Genomic DNA, 27,959 nt, shown 5'->3' on the forward strand with positions numbered 1-27,959 from the left:
TGCTAGCATGGGTTGTGTTTATAATTATAATGAAATCATAATTACAATAGAGAGGGTTACGAAAACCCTTACATGCTTCGAATATATATATATATATACTGTATATATATATATTTTTTGTACTGTTCTGTGATAAGATAAAAAAAAAAGAAATACTCTATCTAGTGAGAGAAATATTTGATAAATACAAAATATATACTTTTATGTGATATCAGTTTCATGTGATGAGAGCATGCCAGACAGCATTTTTTAAACATGTCTAGTGTCCTAGCACAATCTTCAGGCACTATCCACATAGTATAACCTGATGAGATGGATAGGGGGCACAGGTGTAACTCTGTGGTTAAGAAGCTTGCTTCCAACTACATTGCCTTGGGTTTAGTCTCATTGTGCAGCACCTTGGGCAAGTGTCTTTTACCATAGTCCTAGGCTGACCAAAGTCTTGAGTGGATTTGGAGACAGAAACTGAAAGAGGCCCATCATGTGTGTATTGGTCCACCAGCACTTGAGTGTTGCTTTGTTTACATCCCCATAACTTGGTTCAGAAAAAAAAAACAATTGTTTAAGCACCAAGCTTTAAAAAATAAGTACTTGGTGTTTTGTTTGACTTACATGGCTGCAATCCAATGAGTGTAACCGGTAAAGTGTTTCTGCTGACTATTCAGATTGTATTTGAAAAACGTACACACGCACTCAAAATAAATAACCATGATTCTAAGGAAGTTGAATTTTTATTTAGATTAAACTTTGTTGATTTTTATCTCTAAATCTGTGAGTCACATTATCTCGTCGTTAATCTTATCTGCTTCCTGCTAATGAAATAGCTGAGCCTATTCAAAACTCGTCTAAATTTATACTATCTGCTTTCATGATGGTTCATTATGCTGATTTTGGAATTGCACTGTCATAGAAACGAGCATTTCAATTCGGGTTTTCATAGTGTTAATTTGACACATGAGAACTCCATCTATATTGAGATATGAGTCTATCACAGATTACAGTCACAGAAAAGCTGGTATATATTCAAAACGGATTAAATATACAGTGATACATGGGATTAAGTGTGCTGCTAAAATACACAAGGAAATGCTTGCTGCCAGTTTGATGTTGAACACCTTATCCATCAGGCTTTTTCACTTCCTCTAGGGTAAGCTTTGCTTATTTTACTCACTTGTGGTGGCATTTACTCGTGGTGGGTTGAGCTGGCTTTGACCAAGAAGTTCACCATGTCCCTTACAGATGCTGCCGTAGCTGTAGTTGTCATTCACTGTAGAGGTCATGTTTGGAGTTTCAATGGGAACACAAATCCACATTGGATCCCCAGTCACATGGTTACACTTTAGAATGATGTAATCTACAGCAGTTCATGATGCTGTCGGTTGTTGACACTTTCAGGGGATTTGCTGACGAAATCACCACCAATTATCAGAACAGACATATCTTGAGTTTAAAGAGGACTTGAAAGACCTGCTTTAACAAAAGCTGAAGAGGTCCTCACTCCCAGTGGCCCTGCAGCACGCCCGACATCAACCCAGAATTTCTGAGTGCTTGTGTTACTTTCCTCCTTGGTTAATTCATTCAGCTATTTTCTCTATCTTGATCAGGGCTTATTGAAGACCATGTGTTAAGGTAACATCTTTAATCCTTTGTCACCTGTTCAAATACACAGGTTAAGGAGTTCCTCACTCCCAGTGGTTTCCCAGCACACCAAACATCAACCCAGAATTTCTGAGTGCCTGTGTTACTTTCCTCCTTGGTTAAGTCATTCAGCTGTTTTCTCTATCTTGATCAGGGCTTATTGAAGACCATGTGTTAAGGTAACATCTTTAATCCTTTGTCACCTGTTCAAATACACTGGTTAAGGAGTTCCTCACTCCCAGTGGTTTCCCAGCACACCAAACATCAACCCAGAATTTCTGAGGGCCCATCTTACTCCAGTCTGATTTGACATTATTTCTATGGCTGGATGCAATTCTTAATGCCAACCACTCTTAAGAGCATAATGGTTGCTTTTACATGCCACCAGCATCACTTGCGTGACGCCAGTATCTGTCACGACTATGGTTTCACTTGGCTTGAGGGGTTTTCTCAACCATGACAGTGCAAAAGGTCTTGATCATTCGTCATTGTGTCCCTGGGGCCCAACATTTGAAAAATGCTTTTTATGAACCACCAGCATCAACCACTTTACCTCTGTGAGGCCCAATACTCGAGGTCTTACCTGGGTTAGACAACAAATACTCCAGAAGGATAAGCGGTTGACTTGACTTAGCATCAGTAGCAAGTGGAAGGTGGGGCCCAGCCTGCTTCTGGTAAGGCTTTTATGATGGTGACATTTTTGGGTCTACCTGTTTAGGCTTGTGGGAGCTGGAGAACTCGGGGGCTGTTCCAGGGACACAAACTCTTGCTACACCACTGCTTACTACTTCACATAATATGACTAATTGTTATTTCAACCTGAGGTTAGTCTTGATCGACCAGACATGGTCAGACGTTCCAGTTATTACCATCAATCCTGTTTTCAGCATCACAACATCCGATGCCTTCTTTTTCCTGCCAAAATGACATGGGTCTCATTTGAGGTAGACTCGGCTGCTATTTCTAGTTAGTTCAAGCGATTTGTGTCGCAACTTTTAACAGCTCTACTTGTCGTTTTCCTTCCTAACTCACAAGAATGTCACGAAAACAAAGCAACCACCACCGCCACCACCAAAAAAAAAAAAAGAAAAAACTAGATCGGTGAAGGGAGTTCCATGTGTATTGTGACTACAAATGTTAATAACAAGAACATAAACCTCACACGAGTCTGCTTCAAAAGAGTGAATGAACTAAAACTAATTAGGAAACCCACCCCCCACCCTCCTCTGATTTATGTCATCAATTTGTTTCGTTTGTTGTTTATTTATTGCCAATTTTCTGTTTAATTAGTCATTGCTACATTTCTCTGTTTCCCAGCTAATTGTGTAATTAGAGCTGGGATTATTTATTGTATTGGTCACCAGTTGGATTTATGAAAGACACCAAGGTAGTAGTAGTGGCAGTGGTGCTGGCGGCCGAGAAAGGGCAGAACCAGAAGAGGAACGGAGGGCAGAATGCTTTGTTGGTTTTCATTTCATTTGAGTTTGAGTCCATGCTCAGGCCAAGTCGAAGACTCCACCCTCAGAGTCTGGTGTGGTTGCCAGGTTGTATTCTCTGTTTAATTTTGACATGTGTAGGAACGAGTTTGAGTCAGTTTGTGCTCGTTGTGTATATCCTGGGAGATGGGGTTCATCTCTAATGGTGCTTAAGTATCTATCCAGCTGCAATTTGAATGATTCCACACTGCATCCTGATAGATTTCTGACATGTACCGGAATGGAGTTGAATAGTTGTGCTCCTCGAACCAACAGACTTGACTCTCGCAGGGTTTTTGCTGCCTGAGTTCAAATCCCATCATCATCATTTAACCCTTTAGTATTTAAACCGGCCATATCCGGCCAAAATATTTAATCTGTTTTATGCTCAAACTGACCAGATCCAGGCTCTCACACCTACCCTACAATGTTATTTTACATTAGGTAATTACACCATCAAGATCTTGAAGATATGAGATAATGCATGATTAATTCAAATCAATGTGAATCAATAGGCATTATGTTTGATAGAATAATCTGAACACTAAAGGGTTAATGTCTATTATCCATGCTGGCATGGGTTGGATAGTTTGGCAGGAGCTGGCGAGGCAGAGGGCTGCAGCGGGCTCCAGTTGTCTGTTTTGGCATGGTTTCTATGGCTGAATGCCCTCCCTAATGCCGTGCGCTTTACAGACGGTACTGTGTGCATCTGAAACGGCACCAGTACGGGTTCTCTGCCCACCAGCTCCAGCACAGTTGCTCCACCTGCCAGCACCGACACGGGTGCTCCGTGTGCTGGCACCTGCAGGGTATACTTTGGCATGGGTTTTACCACTGGATGGACTGGGTGCTTTTTACGTGGCACCAGTAGCAGTGAGGTCACCAACTTGCAAGACAAGAGCCCTCAACTGAAGCGGGGAGACGGGTTTTTGTAGCAGGTGGTAAGAGATTAGAGTATGATTGAGGGACAGAAACAGGGGTCTTGAAGTAGAGGAGATAGATGGCAACCCCAGTTGGAAAGGCAGAGAGAAAAGGTAGCAAAGAAGATGTGTTGGAGTGTTAGGTTTGAGGTGTAAATAAGTGGAGTGATATAGAGGATTGGGTGAGGAGGTAAGATTGTGAGAGGGTGAAAGCAAAGTGGGAGATGCGAGGAAGGGGTGTGCAGTATGCGAACACAAATAGAGTGGGTGTTAGGGAGATATCTTGTATATTTTTCTTTGTTTCAGTCTCTGGACTGTGGCCATGCTGGAGCTCCTACTTGAAAAACTTTTAATTGATGATTCAACCCCAGAATTTTTTTTAAACTTGGTACTGATTCCATCAATATCATTTTGTTGACCTACCAATCACTCCTAGAGTCTAGTGGGTGCTTTTTATGTGCCACCGGAACAGGAGCTAGTCAGGTGGGCCTGGCATTGATCATGTTCGGATAGTACTTTTTATGTGCCACCGGAACAGGAGCTAGTCAGGCGGGCCTGGCATTGATCATGTTCGGATAGTACTTTTTATGTGCCACCGGAACAGGAGCTAGTCAGGCGGGCCTGGCATTGATCATGTTCGGATAGTACTTTTTATGTGCCACCGGAACAGGAGCTAGTCAGGCGGGCCTGGCATTGATCATGTTCGGATGGTACTTTTTACGTGCCACTGGTACAGGAGCCAGTCAAGGGGTATTGGCATCGGCCATGTTCGGATGGTCAAAACATTATATAGATTTAAATGTTCATCAAAATGTAGAATAGAGGTTAAGGAAAAACCTGAATCTCAATAATTCTGGTTACTTCTATTCAAAGGTTGGTAGAACTCTTTTACTCTTTTACTTGTTTCAGTCATTTGACTGTGGCCATGCTGGAGCACCCGCCTTTAGTCGAACAACTCAACCCCAGGACTTATTCTTTGTAAGCCTAGTACTTATTCTATCGGTCACTTTGGCTGAACTGCTAAGTTACAGGGACGTAAACACATCGGTTGTCAAGTGATGGTGGGGGGGTAACAAAACACTGATACACAAATACATATATATATATCAGAATCACCATGTTGAATCGCTAGCTTCTGCATGCATTCTTTTCTCTCCCCTTGTTTCTCTCCTTGTTTTCTTCTGTGTATCTTTCTGTTGAAGAGCGTAGGCTCGAAACGTAAAAGACTTGTTTTATTTATATTCCTGAGCGCCATACTAATACAATTGTTTGTTTGTACTCCACCTGCCTTCGTCTTTTGTTTATTTTCATAAAGCTTCCCGTTTTATATATATATATATATATATATATATATATATATATACAGGGTGTCCCCAAAAAATGTATACACATAGTGGTTCGGCAAAAGAGAACGATAGAATAAGTACTAGGCTTACAAAGAATAACAAATTTACAATTATTTAAGGTGTGTATACATTTTTTTGGGACACCCTGTATATATATACACACACATATACAACGGGCGTCTTACAGTTTCTCTTTACCAAATTCACTCACAAGGCCTGAAGCTATAGTAGAAGACACTTGCCTGAAGCTATAGTAGAAGACACTGGAGCCATGTGTTTGGGAAGCAAGCTTCTTACCACACAGCCACTCCTGGTTAGTTTTTGAATATAAAACCAGTAAAATACCTGAACCAGATAAGGCAAGTTTAAATGCTAAAGAGTTAATCGACATTCTTTGCATTCTCGTAAGAGGTGTGAATTTGTACTCACCCCATTGTTTGTAAATTCAGTGTAAAATTGACCCAATATCACATGGCATTTTATGAATGGATTTGTTCTGGCGGCAATAAGACTGCGGCTGCTCGGTAAGTTCCACTGAAAGTCAGCAAAGGGTTATTAAGAACTGGTTTGGATTTAATTTGCCGCATATTTCAATCTTGAAATTTTATTCTCGATAAGAAATGGGAGTATTCGTGATAGTTCGGCTTCACTTAGTTCTGTGGGGATGTGTGTGTGTGGGGATGTGTGAGTGTGTGTGTATGTTTATTTTTAAACTCCTGACCTGTTAGGCCCACCCACAAGTTAGCATAGAGACAAGAAAAGGTTCCAGAACTCAAAGGTGTTATTTTAGTCCCAGATCAAATAAACCTCTTGATTTTGCCCCTCACCACCACCACCTCCGTCCTTTTTCTTATCGTTTTTCTTTTTTATCAGATGAAGGACAATCTGGGCATAGTATTTATGTCTTTATTGCCTACGGAGGGCTAAACATAGAGGGGACAAATAAGGACAAAAGGATTGTCGATTACATTGACCCCAGTGCATAACTTGTATTTATTTAATCGACCCCTGAAAGAATGAAAGGCAAAGTCGACCACAGTGGAATTTGAACCCAGAACGTAATGGCAAACAAAATACCTATTTCTTTACTACCCACAAGGGGCTAAACACAGAGGGGACAAACAAGGACAGACAAACGGATTTAGTCGATTACATCGACCCTAGTGCGTAACTGGTACTTATTTGATCGACCCCGAAAGGATAAAAGGCAAAGTCGACCTCGGCGGAATTTGAACCCAGAACGTAGCAGCAGACGAAATACTGCTAAGCATTTTGCCCCGTGCGCTAACGTTTCTGCCAGCTTGCCCCCTTTGTATTAGTGTTAGTGCCATAATAACCTGCAGTCTGCCATCATCATCAATGGTTGTCTATTTTCCCGGATGGCATAAGTTGTTCAATTTGACAGAATCTGACAAGCCAAAGGACTGCATCATGCTCCAGTGTCAGCTTCGGCATGGTTTCTGCGACTGGATTGCCTTCCTAACGCCAACCAATTTACAGAGTCTGCTTGATGGCCTTTTTCATGCCCTCAGCATAAAATAATTAGCAACAGTATAAAGTAATTAGCAACAGAGCAGAGACAACACAGGTTCAAGTAGACTCTGTAGTCTTGTCGATGATCTGGCAACCTCTGTAGTGCTGGTGCTGCAATAAATTACAAAACATTGAGGTGGTTGGGATTAAGGAAGGGCATCTGGTTGTAGGGACCAAGCCCCCAAAACTGAAGCACATGCACGACTTGATCTTCCTACCTGTGTACGAGGGTAAAAGCTCTTTCCCATGTCATATAGACTCATAGAATTTGTTTCCTGGTTTCTGTGATGTATATATATGCCCTCCGGGATGGGAAGCCAGTCCCTCACAGGATTACTCATTTTTGCTAACCGAGTGGACTGGAGCAACATGAAATGAAGTCTTTTGTTTAAGAACACAATGCCTCACCCAGTTCAGGAATCGAAACCCCAATCTTATGGCCATGAATCCAACACCCTAACCCCTAAGCCATGCGTCTCGACTGAGTAGACTGGGATGAAGTGTTTTGTTCAAGAACAACACATCACCCAGTCCTTATTTCTTTACTACCCACAAGGGGCTAAACATAGAGGGGACAAACAAGGACAGACAAACGGATTAAGTCGATTACATCGACCCCCAGTGCGTAACTGGTACTTAATTTATCGACCCCGAAAGGATGAAAGGCAAAGTCAACCTCGGCGGAATTTGAACTCAGAATGTAACGGCAGACGAAATACGGCTACGCATTTCGCCTGGCGTGCTAACGATTCTGCCCGCTCGCCGCCCTTTATATCACCCAGTCCTGCAATTGAGACCACAATCTTACGACCACGACTCCAACACCCTAACCCCTAAGCCATGCACCTCCACTGCTTAGGAGGGTAGAACAGATTTAGAATGTAACAACTTGTCCAACCTATCCTAGTAGAGAAATGGTTAACAATCAGGAAATTAAATTTTCCAACAAGTCAGTTTGGTGTGAATTGGGGGACGTTTGACTGCTAGTTTTAGTAGGTCAAACCGCTACACACTTGTATGTGACATTTTGCCTGTTTTAGAATTTGGAATTATTTGTCAATGACGTCTCTAAAGTCCATAGGGAAGAAACAGCAGAAGCTTTATGGCTAAAATTGTTATCTTGGTAAATTGAAATCTTTTGAATTTGTAAAATTCAAGATTCCTTATTTTTCTCAGAACATAAGGCACAAGTGTGGCTGTATGGTCAGATGGTTGCTTTTCAACCACATGGTTCTGGGTTCACTCCTACTGCATGGTACCTTGGGCAAGTGTTTTCTACTATTGGGCCTTGAAAGTGGATTTGGTGAATGAAAATGTGTGTGTCTGTCTGTCCTCCACTACTTGATGACCAGTGTTGGTTTGTTTATATTCCCATAACTTAGTTCAGTAAGAGACCAATATAATGAGCACTGGGCCTTTAAAGAAACGAATAAAAGGTACTGGTGTCAATTCATATCACTAAAAATTTTCCAAGGCACTGCTCCAGCATGGCCACAGTCTAACGACTGAAACAAATAAAATGTAAATGATACATGTTCCCCCACCTGCACTACCCTTACACTTGAAGTTTCCATCTGGGACTAAAAAGGTTCCCCACCCCCTGGGGAATTGACTTCTTTGATGACTCATGAAGGCTATAGTAGTTTCTATTCGTGACCAGACCAGCAAGAAACAGCAGTCAAATTCGGTTGACTGAATCTGAAGGAAGCTCACTTTGTGTGTTTGTTTGTATCTTCTGTCTATATTTAGATACACACATCAGTCAGTGCAAGATTTGTTAGAATCTAGGTATTTTAACATTCAGGATGCCGAAAGACCTTCAGTTGTGTTCTTTTACATTCTGGTATTGCGTGTGTGTGTTAAGTGTATTTCTAAAGCTGTAAATTCTATAGAAAATCTGTGGAGTCAGCCTTGAAAATTGACGTTTTGCATACAAATACACTTATGCCAAGAATGCAGTAAGTAATAGGTGTATATGCATATTTCAAGAGTTATTGCTCTTTCATCAGTGCTACATTCAACCCATATATATATTTATGTATAAGTGAGCAAGTGACTTGTATTATGACCCAAGGCGTGTATGATTAGATTTGATTGCTGAAAACTGAAAGGAGTCAGTGTGTGTATATGACTCCTTGTGTTGGTATGATGTGCTGAATGTAAATAAACCAGGGCTGTGGGGTCGGAATATGAAACGATTAAAGAGTAGTCGGACTCAGTAAAACTATACTGACTCTGACTCACAATGTCTTTATTCTTTAATATAAACCAGTTATAACATAGAGGCCTACTCAGAGTACAAGCATATGAATGTGCTTTATGAGATACTAGCAGTATCGCCCGGCGTTGCTCGGATTTGTAAGGGAAATAACTATAAAGCATTTTTAGAGAGTTATAACCAAAAAATTGCAAAAAAGGCATTAAAAATGGGAAAAAAATGATGGTAAATTTTTTTTTAATCGTTGACTCATCGTAGACATTTTTAGAGAGTTACTTCCCTTATATAATAGCGAAAAATGCATTAAAATGGAAAAAAATGATGGTAAATTTTTTTCAAAATCATAGACTCATCGTAGACACGTGCTAATACCCAGACGGGCTCGATATGAATCACGACTATAAGATACCCGGTTTTGGTTAAACTGCACCGCAAAATGTGGGAGTAGTTAGGAATCTAAATCATAGGAGACAGACACACAACTTGACTTTTATATATAAAGATGTAGACCACAATGACTTGATTACATAAAGAGGAGTCAGAGTCAGAGGTGCCAAGAGTAGAAGAGTCAGAGTCGAAGTTTGTTGTTTCGACTCCACAGTCTTGAAATAAATGCCACCATTATGCAAGTGTTTCTATAAGTAATCTTCCATGAAAGCAGGTCTAGACATTGTGCAGTTCGGGTTCAAAGGATTAAGAGAGCAAAATTTACCTTCACTGGAAACAGTGGAAGGTTGGCAACGGGAAGAGCATCCAGCTGTAGAAAAATTACCTGCAGTGAATTTCGTTTGACTCTTGCAAACATGGAAAAGAGGTCGTTAAAACGCTGATGCTGTTAGAAGTAAAAAGCGGGAAGGAATAATAAGCTGACGATTACAACTGAAGCACTTGACCTTTGGAGATATTTCAGGCTGAAGTCATTGACCTGCAGTCTGTTATTATCAGCTATACTTTCTTGATAATCTTCAGACTTGCACTGTTAATTCAAGATGACACACTTCACAAGAAGCTCTGCCCACAACAACAACAACAACACTTAATAATAATAATAATAATGATAATAACTGCTAAGCATTTTACCTGTTATGCTAACAATTCTGCCAGCTTGCTGCCGTTTTAATAATAATTATAATAATAATAATAATAATAATCCGTTTTACTGGAGGCACAAGGCCTCATTTAGGGGACGGAATTAAGTCAATTACATCAATACCTATTTCTTTACTACCCACAAGGGGCTAAACACAGAGAGGACAAACAAGGATAGACAAATGGATTAAGTTGATTATATCAACCCCAGTGCATAACTGGTACTTATTTAATCGACCCCGAAAGGATGAAAGGCAAAGTTGACCTCGGCGGAATTTGAACTCAGAATGTAATGGTAGACGAAATACTGCTAAGCATTTTGCCCGGCATGCTAATATTTCTGCCAGTTCGCCGCCCCAAAATTACATCAATACCAGTGCGTAACTGGTAGTTATTTAATCGACCCCGAAAGGATGAAAGACAAAGTCGACCTCAGTGAAATTTGAACTCAGAATGTAGCAACAGGCAAAATACCACTAAGCATTTCGACCGGCGTGCTAACGATTCTGCCAGCTCACCACTTTTTTAATGATGATAATAATGGTGATGATGATGATGATGTCAGATTTTGGCACAAGGCCAGCACTTTTGGGGGAGGGGATGAGTCGATTACATTAACCCCAGTAACCAAGTGGCACATACTTTATCAACCCCAGAAAGGCGAAAGGCAAGGTCAACCTTGGTGGAATTTGAACTTGAAGATGGACAAAATTCTACAAGCATTTTATCTGGCATGCTAACGATTCTGCTAGCTCGTTACCTCAATGATGAGGATAATTACAATAATATTAATCCTTTTTTTACAACAGGCACAAAGCCTGAAGTTTGAGGGAAGGGGGATAGACAATTACATCGACCCCTAGTGCATGACTGGTACTTATTTTATTGATCCATATAAGGTGAAAGGCAAATTTAACCTCTGAGAAAATTTGAACACAGAATGGGAATACTGCTAAGCATCCTATCTTACATTGACCCCAGTACTCAACTGGTATTTATTTTATTGACCCCAGAAGGATGAAAGGCAAAGCCAATCTTGGTGGAATTTGAACTCAGAACATGACAGTCAAAAGTCAAAATGCTTAGTGACATTTTGTCCGGCTTGCTAGCAATTCTGTCGGTTCACTGCCTAGATAATGATTATAATTACAGTCTACTGTAATAATACTCTTGTGTTTTTCTCTGTCACAACATATGAATGAGAAAGGAAGGGGTGATAGGCGAATACGGAAGGAAAGGGGTGATGGCAAACTGGTTGTGGGAGCGTTTCAACTTTGTGACTGTGTGTGTGTGTGTGTGTGTGTAAAAGGGTGGTACGTGAATGTTTGTGTGTGCAATGAAAGTGGGATGGTGAACATTCAATGCTGAAAAGAAAAATCAAACAGCGTTTCAACTCTGTGAGTATATGTGTGTGTATGTACAAGGGAAATATGTGAATGTACGTGTGAACCAGTGTTCTTTCAGTAACAAATGATGATCTGATCCATGTGATGTCACATCTCAAAAGACAACTACTGGATAACACTGACAAGTGTACTAATTGATTTACCTTCCATATTTATTGTACTTTGGAATTGTTGGGTGAAATGCCATGCTTGAGGGGACCTATTCAGTCAAGTCAATCAAAATCAAATGGAAATTGTAGTTGTAGCCAACACCACTGCCGGTGGCATGCAATAAACACCATTCATGCGTGGGTCATTGCCAAAGCCGCCTGACTGGCTCCCCCTGCTGGTTGTACGTAAAAAGCACCATCCAGACGTGGTTGATGCCAACCCCCCCTCCCCTGACTGGATCCTATGAGGGTGGCATGGAAAAAGCACCATCCACGCATGGGTCGTTGCCAGATCCGCCTGACTGGCTCCCCCTGCTGGTTGTACATAAAAAGTACCATCCAGACGTGGTCAATGCCAGCCCCCCTCCACTGACTGGATCCTATGCCGGTGGCATGGAAAAAGCACCATCCACGCGTGAGTCGTTGCCAGATCCGCCTGACTGGTTCCCCTGCTGGTTGTAAGTAAAAAGTACCATCCAGACGTGGTCGATGCCAACCCCCCTCCCCTGACTGGATCCTGTGCCGGTGGCACGTAAAAAGCACCATCCAAACATGGCCAATGCCAGTGCCGCCTGACTAGCTCCTGTGCCGATGGCACATAAAATGCACCCACTACACTCTAGGAAGGGCATCTAGCTGTAGAAATATTGCCAGATCAGACTGGAGCCTGGTGCCGCCTCCTGGCTTGCCAGTCCCCAGCCAAACCGTCCAACTCATGCCAGCATGGAAAACGGACATTAAGCGATGATGATGATATATATATATACTCTTTTACTTGTTTCAGTCATTTGACTGCGGCCATGCTGGAGCACCGCCTTTAGTCGAGCAAATCGACCCCGGGACTTATTCTTTGTAAGCCCAGTACTTATTCTATCGGTCTCTTTTTGCCGAACCGCTAAGTGATGGGGACGTAAACACACCAGCATCGGTTGTCAAGCAATGCTAAGGGGACAAACACAGACACACAAACATATACACACACACTTATATATATATATATATATATATATATATATATATACATATATACGACAGGCTTCTTTCAGTTTCCGTCTACCAAATCCACTCACAAGGCATTGGTCGGCCCGGGGCTATAGCAGAAGACACTTGCCCAAGATGCCACGCAGTGGGACTGAACCCAGAACCATGTGGTTGGTAAGCAAGCTACTTACCACACAGCCACTCCTGCGCCTATATATAAAATACTACAATTAGCCATCGTTTCTGACGGTACTGGGCCACCTAGTAATAATGAGTAATCCTGGATTAATGCTTTTTGTTAGATCTAAAAAATGGCTCTAAGAATATAGATTTCAACTGTTCATAATCATTTAGTTCAACTAATAAAGTACTTCCCACACAGGTTTACGACTACTAACCAGTTTCTGTTCAAAAACTGGTTAGCTGCTGCTAACATTTAATCTGTACAGCAGTAAGAGGTGCCACAGGTTTGCTAATAATAGTAGTAGTAGTAGTAGTAGTATTAGTTAGCAGTAGTAGTAGTAGTAATCTAACTCGAAATATTTGTATACTGATAGGTACTAGTCGTTGCTTTAATGTCATTTTACTAAAGCGGTGAGCTGGGTGAGTCATTAGAGCATCAAGCCAAATGTCTTGTGGTATTCCAGGGTGGGCTTTTTTTTTTTTTTTTTGACCTTTTGCATTCTGAGTTCAGATCCCATCGAGGTAACTTTTGCCTTTTGTTGTTTCAGAGATCAACGTAATATAATTTAAAAACACCAGTCAAGGACTGGAGGTCACTGTAATCATCTCATCCACTTCCATCCATACTTAAGCACACACATACACACACACTCTCCCTAATTGCTGACCTTCCTAAATTATTATTTGTATTATTATTAATTATTTGTAAGAAATATTGAATTTCTAAATCTCTCGAGACATACGGTGGTGGGGCGATAGAATGGGTGTATGCTGTCAATCTAACAAGAACGTGACAGTAGGGGGTACACCACCATTGTATAGTCAAAGTTATCAGGAGGCGTTCGATGCTTCCTAGGGCTATACAGCGGTGGTGTACCCCCTACTGTCACGTTCTTGTTAGATTGACAGTATACAACCATTTTATTAATTATTTGTACTATTATTATTATTATGACAGTGAGCCAGCTGAATTGTTAACATGCCTGGCAATATGCCTAGTAAAAGCTTGGCTTCCGGTTCAGTCCCACCGCACAGCACTTTATGCAAGTGTCTACTACCATAACTCTGGGCCAACCAATGCTTTGTGGGTTGATTTGGTTAGCAGAAACTGTGTAGAAGCGAGCTGGCAGAAACGTTAGCACGCTGGGCGAAATGCTTAGCGGTATTTTGTCTGCCGCTACGTTCTGAGTTCAAATTCCGCCAAGGTCGACTTTGCCTTTCATCCTTTCGAGGTTAATAAATTAAGTACCAGTTATGCACTGCGGTTGATATAGACTTAATCCCTGTCCTTGTTTGTCCCCTCTGTGTGTAGCCCCTCGTGGGTAGTAAAAAAATAAGAAACTGTGTGGAAGCCCTGAGACATATATGCCTGGGTGTTTGTGTCTGTCTTTGCTCTTCCCTCCCTGTGCACTACAAATACTGCTTGGCAATTGTTGTTGGTTTGTTTATGTCCGTCAGCAGTTCAGTCACTAAAAAGAGACCAGTAGAATTATCAAACTTGAAAAAAAACATTATAAATACTGGTGTTGATTTGTTTGACTAAAGCCCTTCAAAATGGTGCCCCAGCTTGGTCACAGTCCAATGACTAAAATGAAGTGTGTGTGTGTGTGTATTCACATGTCCCCTGGACTAGGCATTATGTGCTAATTGTAAAGAAATGTCACTGTCATACAAGTGGTGTCATTTATATGCAATGTTTTACAAAAACATGTCTGGCCTTTGTGCTGTTCATTGTTTGAAAGACCAAGGGAGATATCACCTTTTTTGTAATCGGGTCAGGATGGATGACGGGAAGAGCATCTGGTTGTAGAAAATCTGCCTCAACAAAATACATTTATCCCATGTGGACACTAAAATGCTGTTGATGAGGCCAAGTGTATCTGAGAGTACATTATTTGGTGTGTCCTTTAATTTTTTTTTTAAGTTGATAGAATTATTTGAGGATTGCCAGGAGTAGGAGGTTGAAGATGCCAGATGGGTATAAAACCATCTCATGGCACTTTGGTACAATTAATGGTTTGGTTCGTTGCAAACATTTAGAGCAGTTGCCTAGGGGTTGGAAAGCACAGCCGTTTGATGTGCTGATTTTTGTGTGTTCCCCGCCCAGCTTATTGAAGGGCAGCAGAAAAATTGGCTATGTGTACACTACCCCGTTACCTGAAATTAAATGCTTAGAAAGGAAATATGATTTGTGTTATCAAAGGAGTAGCTGTGTGGTAAGTAGCTTGCTAACCAACCACATGGTTCCGGGTTCAGTCCCACTGCATGGCATCTTGGGCAAGTGTCTTCTGCTATAGCCCTGGGCCGACCAATGTCTTGTGAGTGGATTTGGTAGACAGAAACTGAAAGAAGCCTGTCGTATATATAAATGTAGATATATATGCGTGTGTATGTTTGTGTGTCTGTGTTTGTCCCCCTAGCATTGCTTGACAACCGATGCTGGTGTGTTTACGTCCCCGTCACTTAGCGGTTCGGCAAAAGAGACCGATAGAATAAGTACTGGGCTTACAAAGAATAAGTCCCGGGGTCGATTTGCTCGACTAAAAGGCGGTGCTCCAGCCTGGCCGCAGTCAAATGACTGAAACAAGTAAAAAAAAAGAAAAGAATAAAAAAAAACTAGGATATAATGATAGTGAGCTGAACTGATTCTTGTTTATTCATCTTACCTTGATATATATATATATATATATATATATATATATTTATTTGTGTGTGCGTGTTTTGTTTGTTTTTTGTTACCACTTTTTGACGGCTTGTTGGTATCGTGCTGAAATGCCAGCAGCCCAACCACCTTGCTCGCTCTCCTCGTACATAACATCTATTCCTGCACAGTTATTCTCTAATTCTTAACAGTCTAATATTAGATTCGACTATCAGTTCTCAGTTCTTCTTTGCAAGTGTTTAGCCTATCTCTCGCTCTCTCTATCTATCTATATAGGTCAGTGTTTCTCAATCCGTTTTTTTTGCCTAGGGCATGGCTGTGTGGTTAGGGGGCTTGCTTCCTTCCCAACCACATGGTTCCGGGTTCAGTCCCACTGCGTGGCACTTTGGCCAGGTGTCTTCCACTATAGCCCCGAGCCGACTGAAGCTTTGTGATTGAATTCGGTAGGCGGGAGTTACTGCCGTATGTGTAGGTGCTCAGTGTCTCTCCGAAAGAGAGGGGACCCTGTTTGGTTCCTATTTTACTCTACTGACCCCTCCTAGCTATTTGAAGTTTAAAAAATAGTCCCATTTTTGTAATTAAATGTTAATAGGAATTGTGTAAAAAAAAAAATTTCATGAGTGGCTGTGTGGTAAGTAGCTTGCTAACCAACCACATGGTTTCGGGTTCAGTCCCACTGCATGGCACCTTGGGCAAGTGTCTTCTGCTATAGCCCCGGGCCGACCAATGCCTTGTGAGTGGATTTGGTAGACGGAAACTGAAAGAAGCCTGTCGTATATATGTGTATATATATATATATATATATGTGTGTGTGTATGTGTTTGTGTGTCTGTGTTTGTCCCCCTAGCATTGCTTGACAACTGATGCTGGTGTGTTTACGTCCCCGTGACTTAGCAGTTAGGCAAAACAGACCGATAGAATAAGTACTGGGCTTACAAAGAATAAGTCCCGGGGTCGATTTGCTCGACTAAGGGCGGTGCTCCGGCATGGCCGCAGTCAAATGACTGAAACAAGTAAAAGAGAAAAAGAAAGAGAATTGCAGAAGTACAACCGATTTATTGCAGATAAATCTTGTAGGGAGCTCGAAGGGTTCTATGGTCCTTAGTTGAAACCCACTGCTTCTCGGTGATGGAAGAAATACATTTACACACACACACACACACACTAAAACCTGATCACTCAGGGTGAACTGGAATTGTACTTCACACACACACACACATGTGGTAACACATACATGCACACTGGTAAACACACACACTCACACACACACACATACGTATATGCACTAATAAAACATTTCCCAGTGCGTGTGTCCCGTAACACATCAGATCTTGTCTATGTGAGTGTGTGGGTTTGTGAGTATGTATTACTCTTTACTCTTTTTTTTACTTGTTTCAGTCATTTGACTGCGGCCATGCTGGAGCACCGCCTTTTTAGTCGAGCAAATCGACCCCCAGGACTTATTCTTTGTAAGCCTAGTACTTATTCTTTCGGTCTCTTTTGCCAAACCGCTAAGTTATGGGGACATGAACACACCAGCATCGATTGTCAAGCAATGCTAGGGAAACAGACACATAAACACACACACACACACACACACGATGGGCTTCTTTCAGTTTCCATCTACCAAATCCACTCACAAGGCTTGGGTTGACCCAATGCTACAGTAGAAGACACTTACGCAAGGTGCCACGCAGTGGGACTGAACCCGAAACCATGTGGTTAGGAAGCAAGCTACTTACCACACAACCACGGCTGCACCTACACATATTATTCTTCCTCCTATTATTCTTCCTCTTTTATGTTCAAATAAGCAAGAACTGGCCTCTTACACCTACCCTACAATGTCATTCTAAAAATAATCCCATCATCCAAATCTCAAAGGTATGAGATAATCCATGATTAATTTAAAACAATGTGAATAAATAAGCGTTTGACAAAGAAATCCGAATGCTAAACGGTTAATGATAATCCCATTTTTTTTCTGTTTTTGCTATTTTAGATTGAACAGCCACTACCTCACTCTGGAGGCTGAGGGACCAGCTTTCAGTGAGAACAATCCCAACACCCACCAGATGCCTGCCAGTATGGTAAGTCCTTCGCTATTGTTTTCATTTATAGGAATATTCATTTGCCATCTCCTACTTTCTCCCCTCGTGTGCCTCTTCTACATACATAGGCGCAGGAGTGGCTGTGTGGTAAGAAGCTTGCTTACCAACCACATGGTTCCGGGTTCAGTCCCACTGCGTGGCATCTTGGGCAAGTGTCTTCTGCTATAGCCCCGGGCCGACCAATGCCTTGTGAGTGGATTTGGTAGACGGAAACTGAAAGAAGCCTGTTGTATATATATATATATATATATATATATATTATGTGCATGTATATGTTTGTGTGTGTGTGTTTGTCCCCCTAGCATTGCTTGACAACCGATGCTGGTATGTTTACGTCCCCGTCACTTAGCGGTTTGGCAAAAGAGACCGATAGAATAAGTACTGGGCTTACAAAGAATAAGTCCCAGGGTCGATTTGCTCGACTAAAGGCGGTGCTCCAGCATGGCCGCAGTCAAATGACTGAAACAAGTAAAAGAGTATGAGCACTCGGAGAGCGTCTAGTGTTACTTAACCATGCTGTTATCTGATATCTGGTTACCTAATTTCCAGTGCGAAACTGATTGGGAAGATCAACTGAAGCAGATCTATAATAGATCACTTTGATTAATATACCCACCCTATTGATAAATATATGAGTGCATATTTTTATTGGCTTATGGATTCTGACACAACTATATATCATCATCATCACCATCATACGTTTGTTTTCCACACTGGCATGGGTTGGATGGGTTGACTGGAGCTGGCAAGCCAGAGAGCTGCTCCGGGCTCTAGTTGTCTGCTTTGGCAGGGGTTCTATGGCTGGATGCCCTTTTTGATATTTAACCATTTCACGGAGAGACCTGGGTGCTTATTACATGGCACCAACACCACCCACCGCCCCCACTCCGAACATGAAAGCTACAAAACATAATTGTAAATATTTGCTCACACAGGCCTCCTGGGATTTCTGGTCTCCTGGATCTTTGATTCAAGATTTTAAATGTGTGCTTGTGCATATATGTGTGTGCACACCTGCATACGTGTGTGTGTACATGTATATATGTATGTACACATACATACATGCACTCTCATTCATATATGTATATATACACCCACCAGCAAGGTATTATGTCCATAAATACATTCATGCATGTGCCTTCATTCATAAATCTACTACCCATTTCTCATTCAGACATCTACGAATGCTCTCATATCTCTCTATATATAAACGGCAGTTTGTCTGTCTGTCAGGTTGTACCCTCACCCTGACCACGGCTTTCAACCGATTCTGATGAAACTTGACACACACATAACCCAATGTCATAATTCAAAACTAACGCAGCGAAAATTTTGAAAAGTTCCCCCAGTTCTGAAAAAAATCGATAAATTCGACATGGGGTCGAGAATCTAAGCTTTTTATATGCAACACATTTTCTGTCGGGAGACAGCTAGGAACATTGTATTAATAGAAGAATTCGAGTGAAGAGAAGACATTGCAACCTACACATGCGCCTTCGTTCCCTAGAGGGAAAGGACTAGATTGGGATTAGTCGTTGCCTACTAGGGGCTCTTACATAGCCGGGCAACGCCAGGCTATGCTGCTAGATATATATATATATATATATATATATATATATATATATATATATATATATATATATATATATATGTTTTATGGGGAGAGTTATTCTCTTTCAGTACCTTATTAATTTAATACACTCACTGATTTAATTTCCACTCATTTACTTATTTATTTTTACTAAACTTTTCGTTGGGTCTTGCAACCTTTTCAATAGTTGTTGACTCAATCCATTATCAGAGATGCTTTAATCTGTCTCAAATTGGTGCTTATAATGTTAGGTTTTAACATCATAGTGTAAGTTTTAGTGGTGAAAATATTATGATACAGGGGCAGAGAGCTAAGATTTTTGGAAATTACGGTTTGAAGGTTATTTGAAGAATTAAATAGTTAGAGGTTATGATAGTATATACTCTTTTACTCTTTTACTTGTTTCAGTCATTTGACTGCGGCCATGCTGCAGCACTGCCTTTAGTCGAGCAAATCGACCCCGGGACTTATTCTTTTGTAAGCCCAGTACTTATTCTATCGGTCTCTTTTGCTGAACCGCTAAGTGACGGGGACGTAAACACACCAGCATCGGTTGTCAGGCAATGCTAGGGGGACAAAGACAGACACACACACACACACATATATACACACATATGCACGACAGGCCTCTTTCAGTTTCCGTCTACCAAATCTACTCACAAGGCATTGGTCGGCCCGGGGCTATAGCAGAAGACACTTGCCCAAGATGCCACGCAGTGGGACTGAACCCGGAACAATGTGGTTGGTTAGCAAGCTACTTACCACACAGCCACTCCTGCGCCTTTTTGTTTTATGGGTTAAATGAGTGAATGAATGAGGCAATTAAAAAAGGCAAAAGAAATTCTTATCTTAGCTCTGCATATCTCAAAAGAACAGTGAATTAAGCAGCATGAAAGTCTAAGACAACATGTGATGATCCTTTTTGAGAGCCACAGCCAGAAGTGGTCGAATAAGATGACCAGTTCTGCCACAGGAAATAGAAATAGCAGCAAGTAGTCATTGTGAAGAGGGAGCTATGGCTAGTTTACTATCATTGGGGGGAGAGACATGGCAACAGTGATGATGTGATGCTCTTAAGTGAGGTGCTCACAGTCAAGAGAGAGAAGCTTGTATGACTGACAGATGGTAATAAATGGGTGTTTATTACCATTATAAGGCGGCGAGCTGGCAGAAACGTTAGCACACCGGGCCAAATGCGTAGCCGTATTTCATCTGTCGTTACGTTGTGAGTTCAAATTCCGCCGAGGTCGACTTTGCCTTTCATCCTTTCGGGGTCGATAAATTACGCACTGGGGTCGATGTAATTGACTTAATCCCTTTGTCTGTCCTTGTTTGTCCCCTCTATTTTTAGCCCCTTGTGGGTAGTAAAGAAATATATATTGACTCTGACTCATAATGTCTTTATTCTTTAATATAAACCAGTTATAACATAGAGGCCTACTCAGAGTGCAAGCATATGCTTATGTTTTATGAGATATGTATACCACAATCACTTGATTACATAAAGAGGAGTCGGAGTCGGAGGTGCCGAGAGTAGAGGAGTCGAAGTTTCTTGTTTCGACTCTGGAGCCCTAGTGATAGTAGAAATACCTGCTTCTGTTTGAACAGATGATGATTTGGAGTTATGAACTATGATGATGATGATGACGATGACAAAACAGAATTTTACACATGAGGAGTCCATCCCGAGAAATACTTTTTGTTTCGTGGTTTGTAAGAGGCATTATTATGTCGGTTAAATGTAAGGATAACCATAGAAAGATCAAATGAAGAAATTAGCCATGACAGACAGTAAAACAGAATACTAGCTGCAACCTTGACAATTATTGCGATTGTTTAACAACATAATAGCTGCCTGTCTCTAATGCAACGGCTTAGCAACGTAAACCTGAAGAGCACCACACACACACACACACACACACACACACACACAATGCCTCATCATTACTATTGACACTGGCAACGTGCACATACATACTTACATGTCATTAATTCTATTTATCTTTAGAGGTTAATCTTCTTTAGGTTTCCATGCCTGCATGGCTTGAATGGATTTCATGAGGCACAGCCAGATGTTCTTCATGTTACTAACCTCTTTTCGTCCCTCTTATGAAACGGGGACGTGGCACACCTATTCTAAAACTGAGGCGCACAAGGTATTCATAAAAAGGGAAAATTTACGTCAAGTCTTATCAACTGAAGATGGGCGATGCATCATATATATTAAGGCGGCGAGCTGGCAGAAACGTTAGCGCGCCGGACGAAATGCTTAGCGGTATTTCGTCTGCCGCTACGTTCTGAGTTCAAATTCCGCCGAGGTCGACTTTGCCTTTCATCCTTTCGGGGTCGATAAATAAAGTACCAGTTACGCACTGGGGTCGATGTAATCGACTTAATACCTATGTCTGTCCTTGTTTGTCCCCTCTGTGTTAGCCCTTGTGGGTAGTAAAGAAATATATATATATATATATATATATATATATATATATATATATATTTTTTTTTTACTTGTTTCAGTCATTTGACTGCGGCCATGCTGGAGCACCGCCTTTAGTCGAGCAAGTCGACCCTGGGACTTATTCTTTGTAAGCCCAGTACTTATTCTATCGGTCTCTTTTGCCGAACCGCTAAGTGACGGAGACATAAACACACCAGCATCGGTTGTCAAGCAATGCTAGGGGGACAAGCACAGATACACAAACACATACACACACACACACATATATATATATGTATATATACACATATACGACAGGCATCTTTCAGTTTCCGTTTACCAAATCCACTCACAAGGCTTTGGTCGGCCAGAGGCTATAGTAGAAGACACTTGCCCAAGATGCCACGCAGTGGGACTGCACCCGGAACCATGTGGTTGGTTAATATATATATTCTTTTACACATTTCAGTAATTTGACTGCAGCCATGCTGGAGCACCACCTTAAAGGGTTGCTAGTAGAAGAAATCGACCTCAGGACTTATTCTTTGTAAACCTAGTACTTACTTTATCGGTCTCTACGTTGCTAGAAACAACAGTGAAAATCTAATGCTGCAGTTAATGTACATAAACGAAAACATACACTAACATGGACCATGATTGTCCGAAAAGTACCGATTGAGATATATATATATATATATATATAATTTAGGGTTTAGCTACAAGTTGCTTCACCACATACTGAAAATTTAGAAATAGCAGCCAAAAGACAACTAATTCTTTTAACTAGAAAATATGACTCCACAGACAACAATATTCCATACCGAAACTACTTGGTAAAATTTATCAATTATTAAATTAATAATTCTTTACCCTATATCTGCAATGATATATATATATATATAGGCGGAGGTAAAGAATACATATACCACCTGTTTTCGGTGTAACAAAAACCCTAAACTTAACCCTAACCACCAGGTGTGTAGTCTTTACCTTCACTATATATATGTACATGTTGAGGTGCAATGGCCCAGTGGTTAGGGCAGCGGACTCGCGGTCGTAGGATCGCGGTTTCGATTCCCAGACCGGCCGTTGTGAGTGTTTATTGAGTGAAAACACTTAAAAGCTCCACGAGGCTCCGGCAGGGGGTGGTGATCCCTGCTGTACTCTTTCACTCTTTCTTCTGTTGGCCTGCTCGCTTAGCCAGCGGGGTGGTGTCATTTGAAGGCTAAAACAATGCGGTCGCATTGTGACCAGCGATGTGTAACAACATCTTATGGTCTGGTCGGTCACGTGATATATATGTACACACATAAAATAAGGATAAAAATCATGTTAATGATAATTATCAGGTAGTCAACATGGAAATAAGCAATTTATATATTAAATTAATAATTATATATATATAATTATTTTAAGGGAGAAAATCAAAAAACCCACTCCCTACTGAATTAATGTCCAAGCATTATGAAGGTACCACAAAAACTCTATAAATAGATGCGATTGAAAGCGGGTTACTGAAAAGATATTTAAAAAGACTCCACATTAATTACGAATTAGCTAATTTCAAGATTAAAATCTGAAATAGATTTTCTTCTATCTTCAGTGCAATATATGTAAAAAAATATACAAATAATGTAGTGTCTTTTTAAATATCTTCTCAGTGGCCAGCTTTCAATCACATCCATTTAGGAAGGGTTTTTTTTTCTTCTTTGTAATGCTTCGACATCAGTTCAATATGGAGGAGATAAATCTTGTTTTGACTTTCTCCCTTAAAATTGTTTATATATATATATATATATATATATATACACACACATACATATATATATTATTAATTTAATCATCATCGTCGTTTAACGTCCGTTCTCCATGCTAGCATGGGTTGGACGGTTCGACCGGGGTTCTGGGAAGCCAGAAGGCTGCACCAGGCTCCAGTCTAATCTGGCAATGTTTCTACAGCTGGATGCCCTTCCTAACGCCAAACCACTCGTGAGTGTAGTGGGTGCTTTTACGTGCCACCTGCACAGGTTGCCAGGCGGGGCTGGCAACGGCCACGGTCAGATTGGTGTATTTTATGTGCCACCGGCACGGAAGCCAGTCGAGGCGGTGCTGGCATCGGCCACGAGTCGGATAGTGCTTTTTACGTACCACCAGACCAGGGATCCTGGCTGGTTCAATTCGATTTCGATTTCGCTTGCCCCAACATGTCCTCACAAGCAAAGGGGGTTGGCATATTTATATATATTGAGTTAGAAAATGGAGATCTAATGGATACAAATTTATTTATTAATTAATTAGCGTATTCAGCAACACTAGTGAATATGCTGATTAATTAATAAATTAATTTGTATTGATTGGATCTCTCTGTTTTCTAACTCAATAAAAATGTTGGATATCTTATGATATTCTATATAATATATTCATTGAAGGATTATCTCTTCAAAATTTAATATACCAAACCAGTGTATCTTGGATAAATATCACTATAAGAGGTTTTAATATCTTCATTCTGACTAATATATATATATATATATATATATATATATATATATATTGTTGGTATCCTTTTTGTCTCGGGAGACAATGGAGTTGCGCATAAAGTAGTCTAGTCCGGCTTTTACATTTCATGTCCTGATACATTTCCTGCTGTGACTGTGTAGTCCTATCCTGGACAAACACTCCCTCTGGCAGGTGACGCAAATGTAGCGAAGACTGTTCCTGGCTGGTTGTAGTGTCATAGTTTCTTGTTGACGTCATTTCTTGTCTTTCCATTTCTCCTCTCTCTCTCTGTCACTGCTTTGTATTCCCTCTTTTACGGTACATCGCCAATCTCCACGGTTGCCGGCAACTGCCTCCCAACTGCTAATATTGATGTTGCAGGCCTTCATGTCCCTTTTGCAAACATCCTTGTAACGTAAGAACGGTCTACCCACAGACCTAGTAGCCCTAGCAAGCTCTCCGTAGAGTATGTCCTTGGAGATTCTGCCATCTTTCATACGGCTAACATGCCCAAGCCATCTCATATACATCTCATAAATATATATATATATATATATATATATATATATATATATATATATGTAGGTCCCGGGTTGATTCGGGGTTAACCACAGTTAATAAGGTACTCAATACATAGCAGAGTAAAATTAATTTATTATATAGAAGGAGCTTCTACAGGACTAGAACTGTTTCATTCAAGAGAAATCTTCAGGAAGCTCTGAAGATTTCTCTTGAATGAAACAGTTCTAGTCCTGTAGAAGCTCCTTCTATATAATAAATATATAAATATATATATATATATATATATATATATACACACACACACACACACATGAGGGAACGGTGACTTTCAAGTCGAAAAGGTCTGCAGAGCTGAAGGAGAAAAGACGACGACAGAAGGAGCGCCAACAACAACCACGTGCGACTCTCCCTTCCGGCACTAGATATCCGCACTGCGACCGATCTTTTCAAGCAAGAATTGGTCTTATCGGTCACCTACGGACTCACCAGTAAATTTGCGTGAAGACCATCATCCTCGACCTTGAGGGATTGCCATCATCATCATCATCACACACACACACATGATGGGCTTCTTTCAGTTTCCATCTACCAATTCCACTCGCAAGGCTTTGGTAGGACCTAAGCTATAGTAGAAGACACTTGTCCAAAGTGCTGTGTAATGGGACTGAACCTGGAACCATGTGGTTGGGAAGCAAGCTTCTTACCACGCAACCATGCCTGTGCTTAATATGTATCAAACTTCAAAACAAGTGTTGGAATCGATTTGATTGGTCAAACTCTTCGAGGGAGTGACCCAGCATGGCCACAGCCAAATGATAAGCAACTAGAAAAAATAAAACTACTACTACTACTACTACTTCTGCTGTTGCTGTTGCATGTTAGTCAGGAAGCCTCCGTCGGTTACGACGACGAGGGTTCCGGTTGATCCGAATCAACGGAACAGCCTGCTCGTGAAATTAACGTGTAAGTGGCTGAGCACTCCACAGACACGTGTACCCTTAACGTAGTTCTCGGGGATATTCAGCGTGACACAGAGAGTGACAAGGCCGGACCTTTGAAATACAGGTACAACAGAAACAGGAAGTAAGAGTGAGAGAAAGTTCTGGTGAAAGCGTCCAAGTAGGGATCACCACCATCCCCTGCCGGAGCCTCGTGGAACTTTTAGGTGTTTTCGCTCTATAAACACTCACAATGCCCGGTCTGGGAATCGAAACCGCGATTCTATGACCGCGAGTCTGCTGCCCTAACCACTGGGCCATTGCGCCTCCACATATATATATATAGGCTGGACCCTTTGAAATACAGGTACAACAGAAACAGGAAGTAAGAGTGAGAGAAAGTTGTGGTGAAAGAGTACAGCAGGGATCACCACCATCCCCTGCCGGAGCCTCGTGGAGCTTTAGGTGTTTTCGCTCAATAAACACTCTCAACGCCCGGTCTGGGAATCGAAACCGCGAGTCCGCTGCCCTAACCACTGGGCCATTGCGCCTCCTGCATATTAGTACAATTTGGAAGAAGTGCCTAAGTGACTGATATTACTGAAAAGCATTGATAGTGTCTGCAACGAAATAAATAATGGTGTTGATAATGGTGTTGATAAGAGCAGAGCAAGTGATTAACCTAATCAGTGTGATAATGAATTCTATGGAGGTGGCCCAGGGTGGGGGGTTATATTACAGACAGATAAGGGTTATATAACATGCTAGGCTCAGACACAACTGCAAATTAGTAAATGATTACCATGTTTCTTCTTTTACATGTTTGTCATTTTGAATGTGGCCATGCTGGGGCGCTGCCTTTTACTCAAAGAAATTGACTACTTTGCAAGCCTGGTGCTTATTCTATCGGGTCTCTTTTGCCAAACTGCTAAGTTGCGAGGATGTAAACACAGCTACATAGGTTTTCAAGCGATGGTGGTGGGGACACACATAAATACATACACACACACACACACACACACACACACACTTATATACGACAGGCTTCTTTCAGTTTCCATCTACCAAACCCACTCACAAGGCTTTGGTCAGCCCCAGGATATAGTAGGAGACAGATGCCCAAGGTGCTATGCAGCGGGACTGAACCCAGAACCATGTGGTTTGGAAGCAAGCGTCTTACCACACAGCCATTCTGTGCACCTAAATAATGTTATGAATCTCTGAATGTGAAACTCACACAATTGTCTCTTGCTCCACTGCATGACACCATTTCATGTTTGTAAGGAACCCCATGTGCCACGGCTCAACTGATGAGAAGTTTACTTCTACAATAGCCATTCGTCTTCTCCACCTACTACTCCTCTGATCAATAAAGTCGACTGTACTTTAGAAGATGGTAGTGCTCTAGCATGGCCAGAGCCCAATGAATGAAATTAGTAAAAGAAAGAAAGAAAAATGTTATTTATATAGTTTTTACTATAGGCAATCCTGTGTCATGTGGGTATATTTTAATTAGAAAGGCAGTGCTCTACCGGATTGAATTGTAAATAGGTCACACAGTCAGAATGCTCTATTATTGTGGGACCATAGTTATGATGCCCCATTGTTGGTAGATCATAAAGTTACAATGCCCTATTTTGAGTAGATTGTGAAGTTATGCCCTTTTCTAGGTCCATCATAAAGTTATGATGCTTTTTTGTAGCCAGTTTGTAAAATTACAATGCCCTATTGTAGCTAGATCATAAAGTGATGATGCCCCATTGTTGGTAGATCATAAAGTTATGATGCCCCATTGTTGGTAGATCATAAAGTTATGATGCTCCATTGTTGGTAGATCATAAAGTTATGATGCACCATTGTTGGTAGATCATAAAATGATGATGCTCCATTGTTGGTAAATCATAAAGTTATGATGCTCCATTGTTGGTAGATCATAAAGTTATGATGCTCTATTTTTGGTAGATCATAAAGTTATGATGCCCCATTGTTGGTAGATCATAAAGTTATGATGCCCCATTGTTGGTAGATCATAAAGTTATGATGCTCCATTGTTGGTAGATCATAAAGTTATGATGCTCCATTGTTGGTAGATCATAAAGTTATGATGCTCCATTGTTGGTAGATCATAAAGTTATGATGCTCTATTTTTGGTAGATCATAAAGTTATGCTCCATTATGGATACATCATAAAATGATGATACCCTGTTGTAGCTAGCTCTTAAAAATGTTATGCCCCGTTGTAGCCAGATCATAAGGTTATG

At 41.1% G+C, this 27,959-nt stretch overlaps 1 protein-coding gene across 7 annotated transcripts in view; it reads left to right on the forward strand.

Annotated features, from left to right (window-relative positions):
- Nucleotides 1–27,959, forward strand: part of LOC115224738 (myotubularin-related protein 3) — a 288,784-nt gene that overhangs the window by 161,073 nt on the left and 99,752 nt on the right. For 6 of the 7 annotated variants that reach the window (XM_029795619.2, XM_029795624.2, XM_029795620.2 and 3 more), the window contains one exon: nt 17,603–17,690. In XM_029795619.2, the coding sequence (XP_029651479.1) occupies nt 17,603–17,690 (88 nt within the window). Of the gene's footprint in view, nt 1–13,368; nt 13,404–17,602; nt 17,691–27,959 lie in introns of those variants that run through there. The other variant, XM_036513707.1, reaches the window with a different exon arrangement.

This window comes from Octopus sinensis, linkage group LG26, assembly GCF_006345805.1.
Source record: "Octopus sinensis linkage group LG26, ASM634580v1, whole genome shotgun sequence".
NCBI lineage: Eukaryota > Metazoa > Mollusca > Cephalopoda > Octopoda > Octopodidae > Octopus > Octopus sinensis.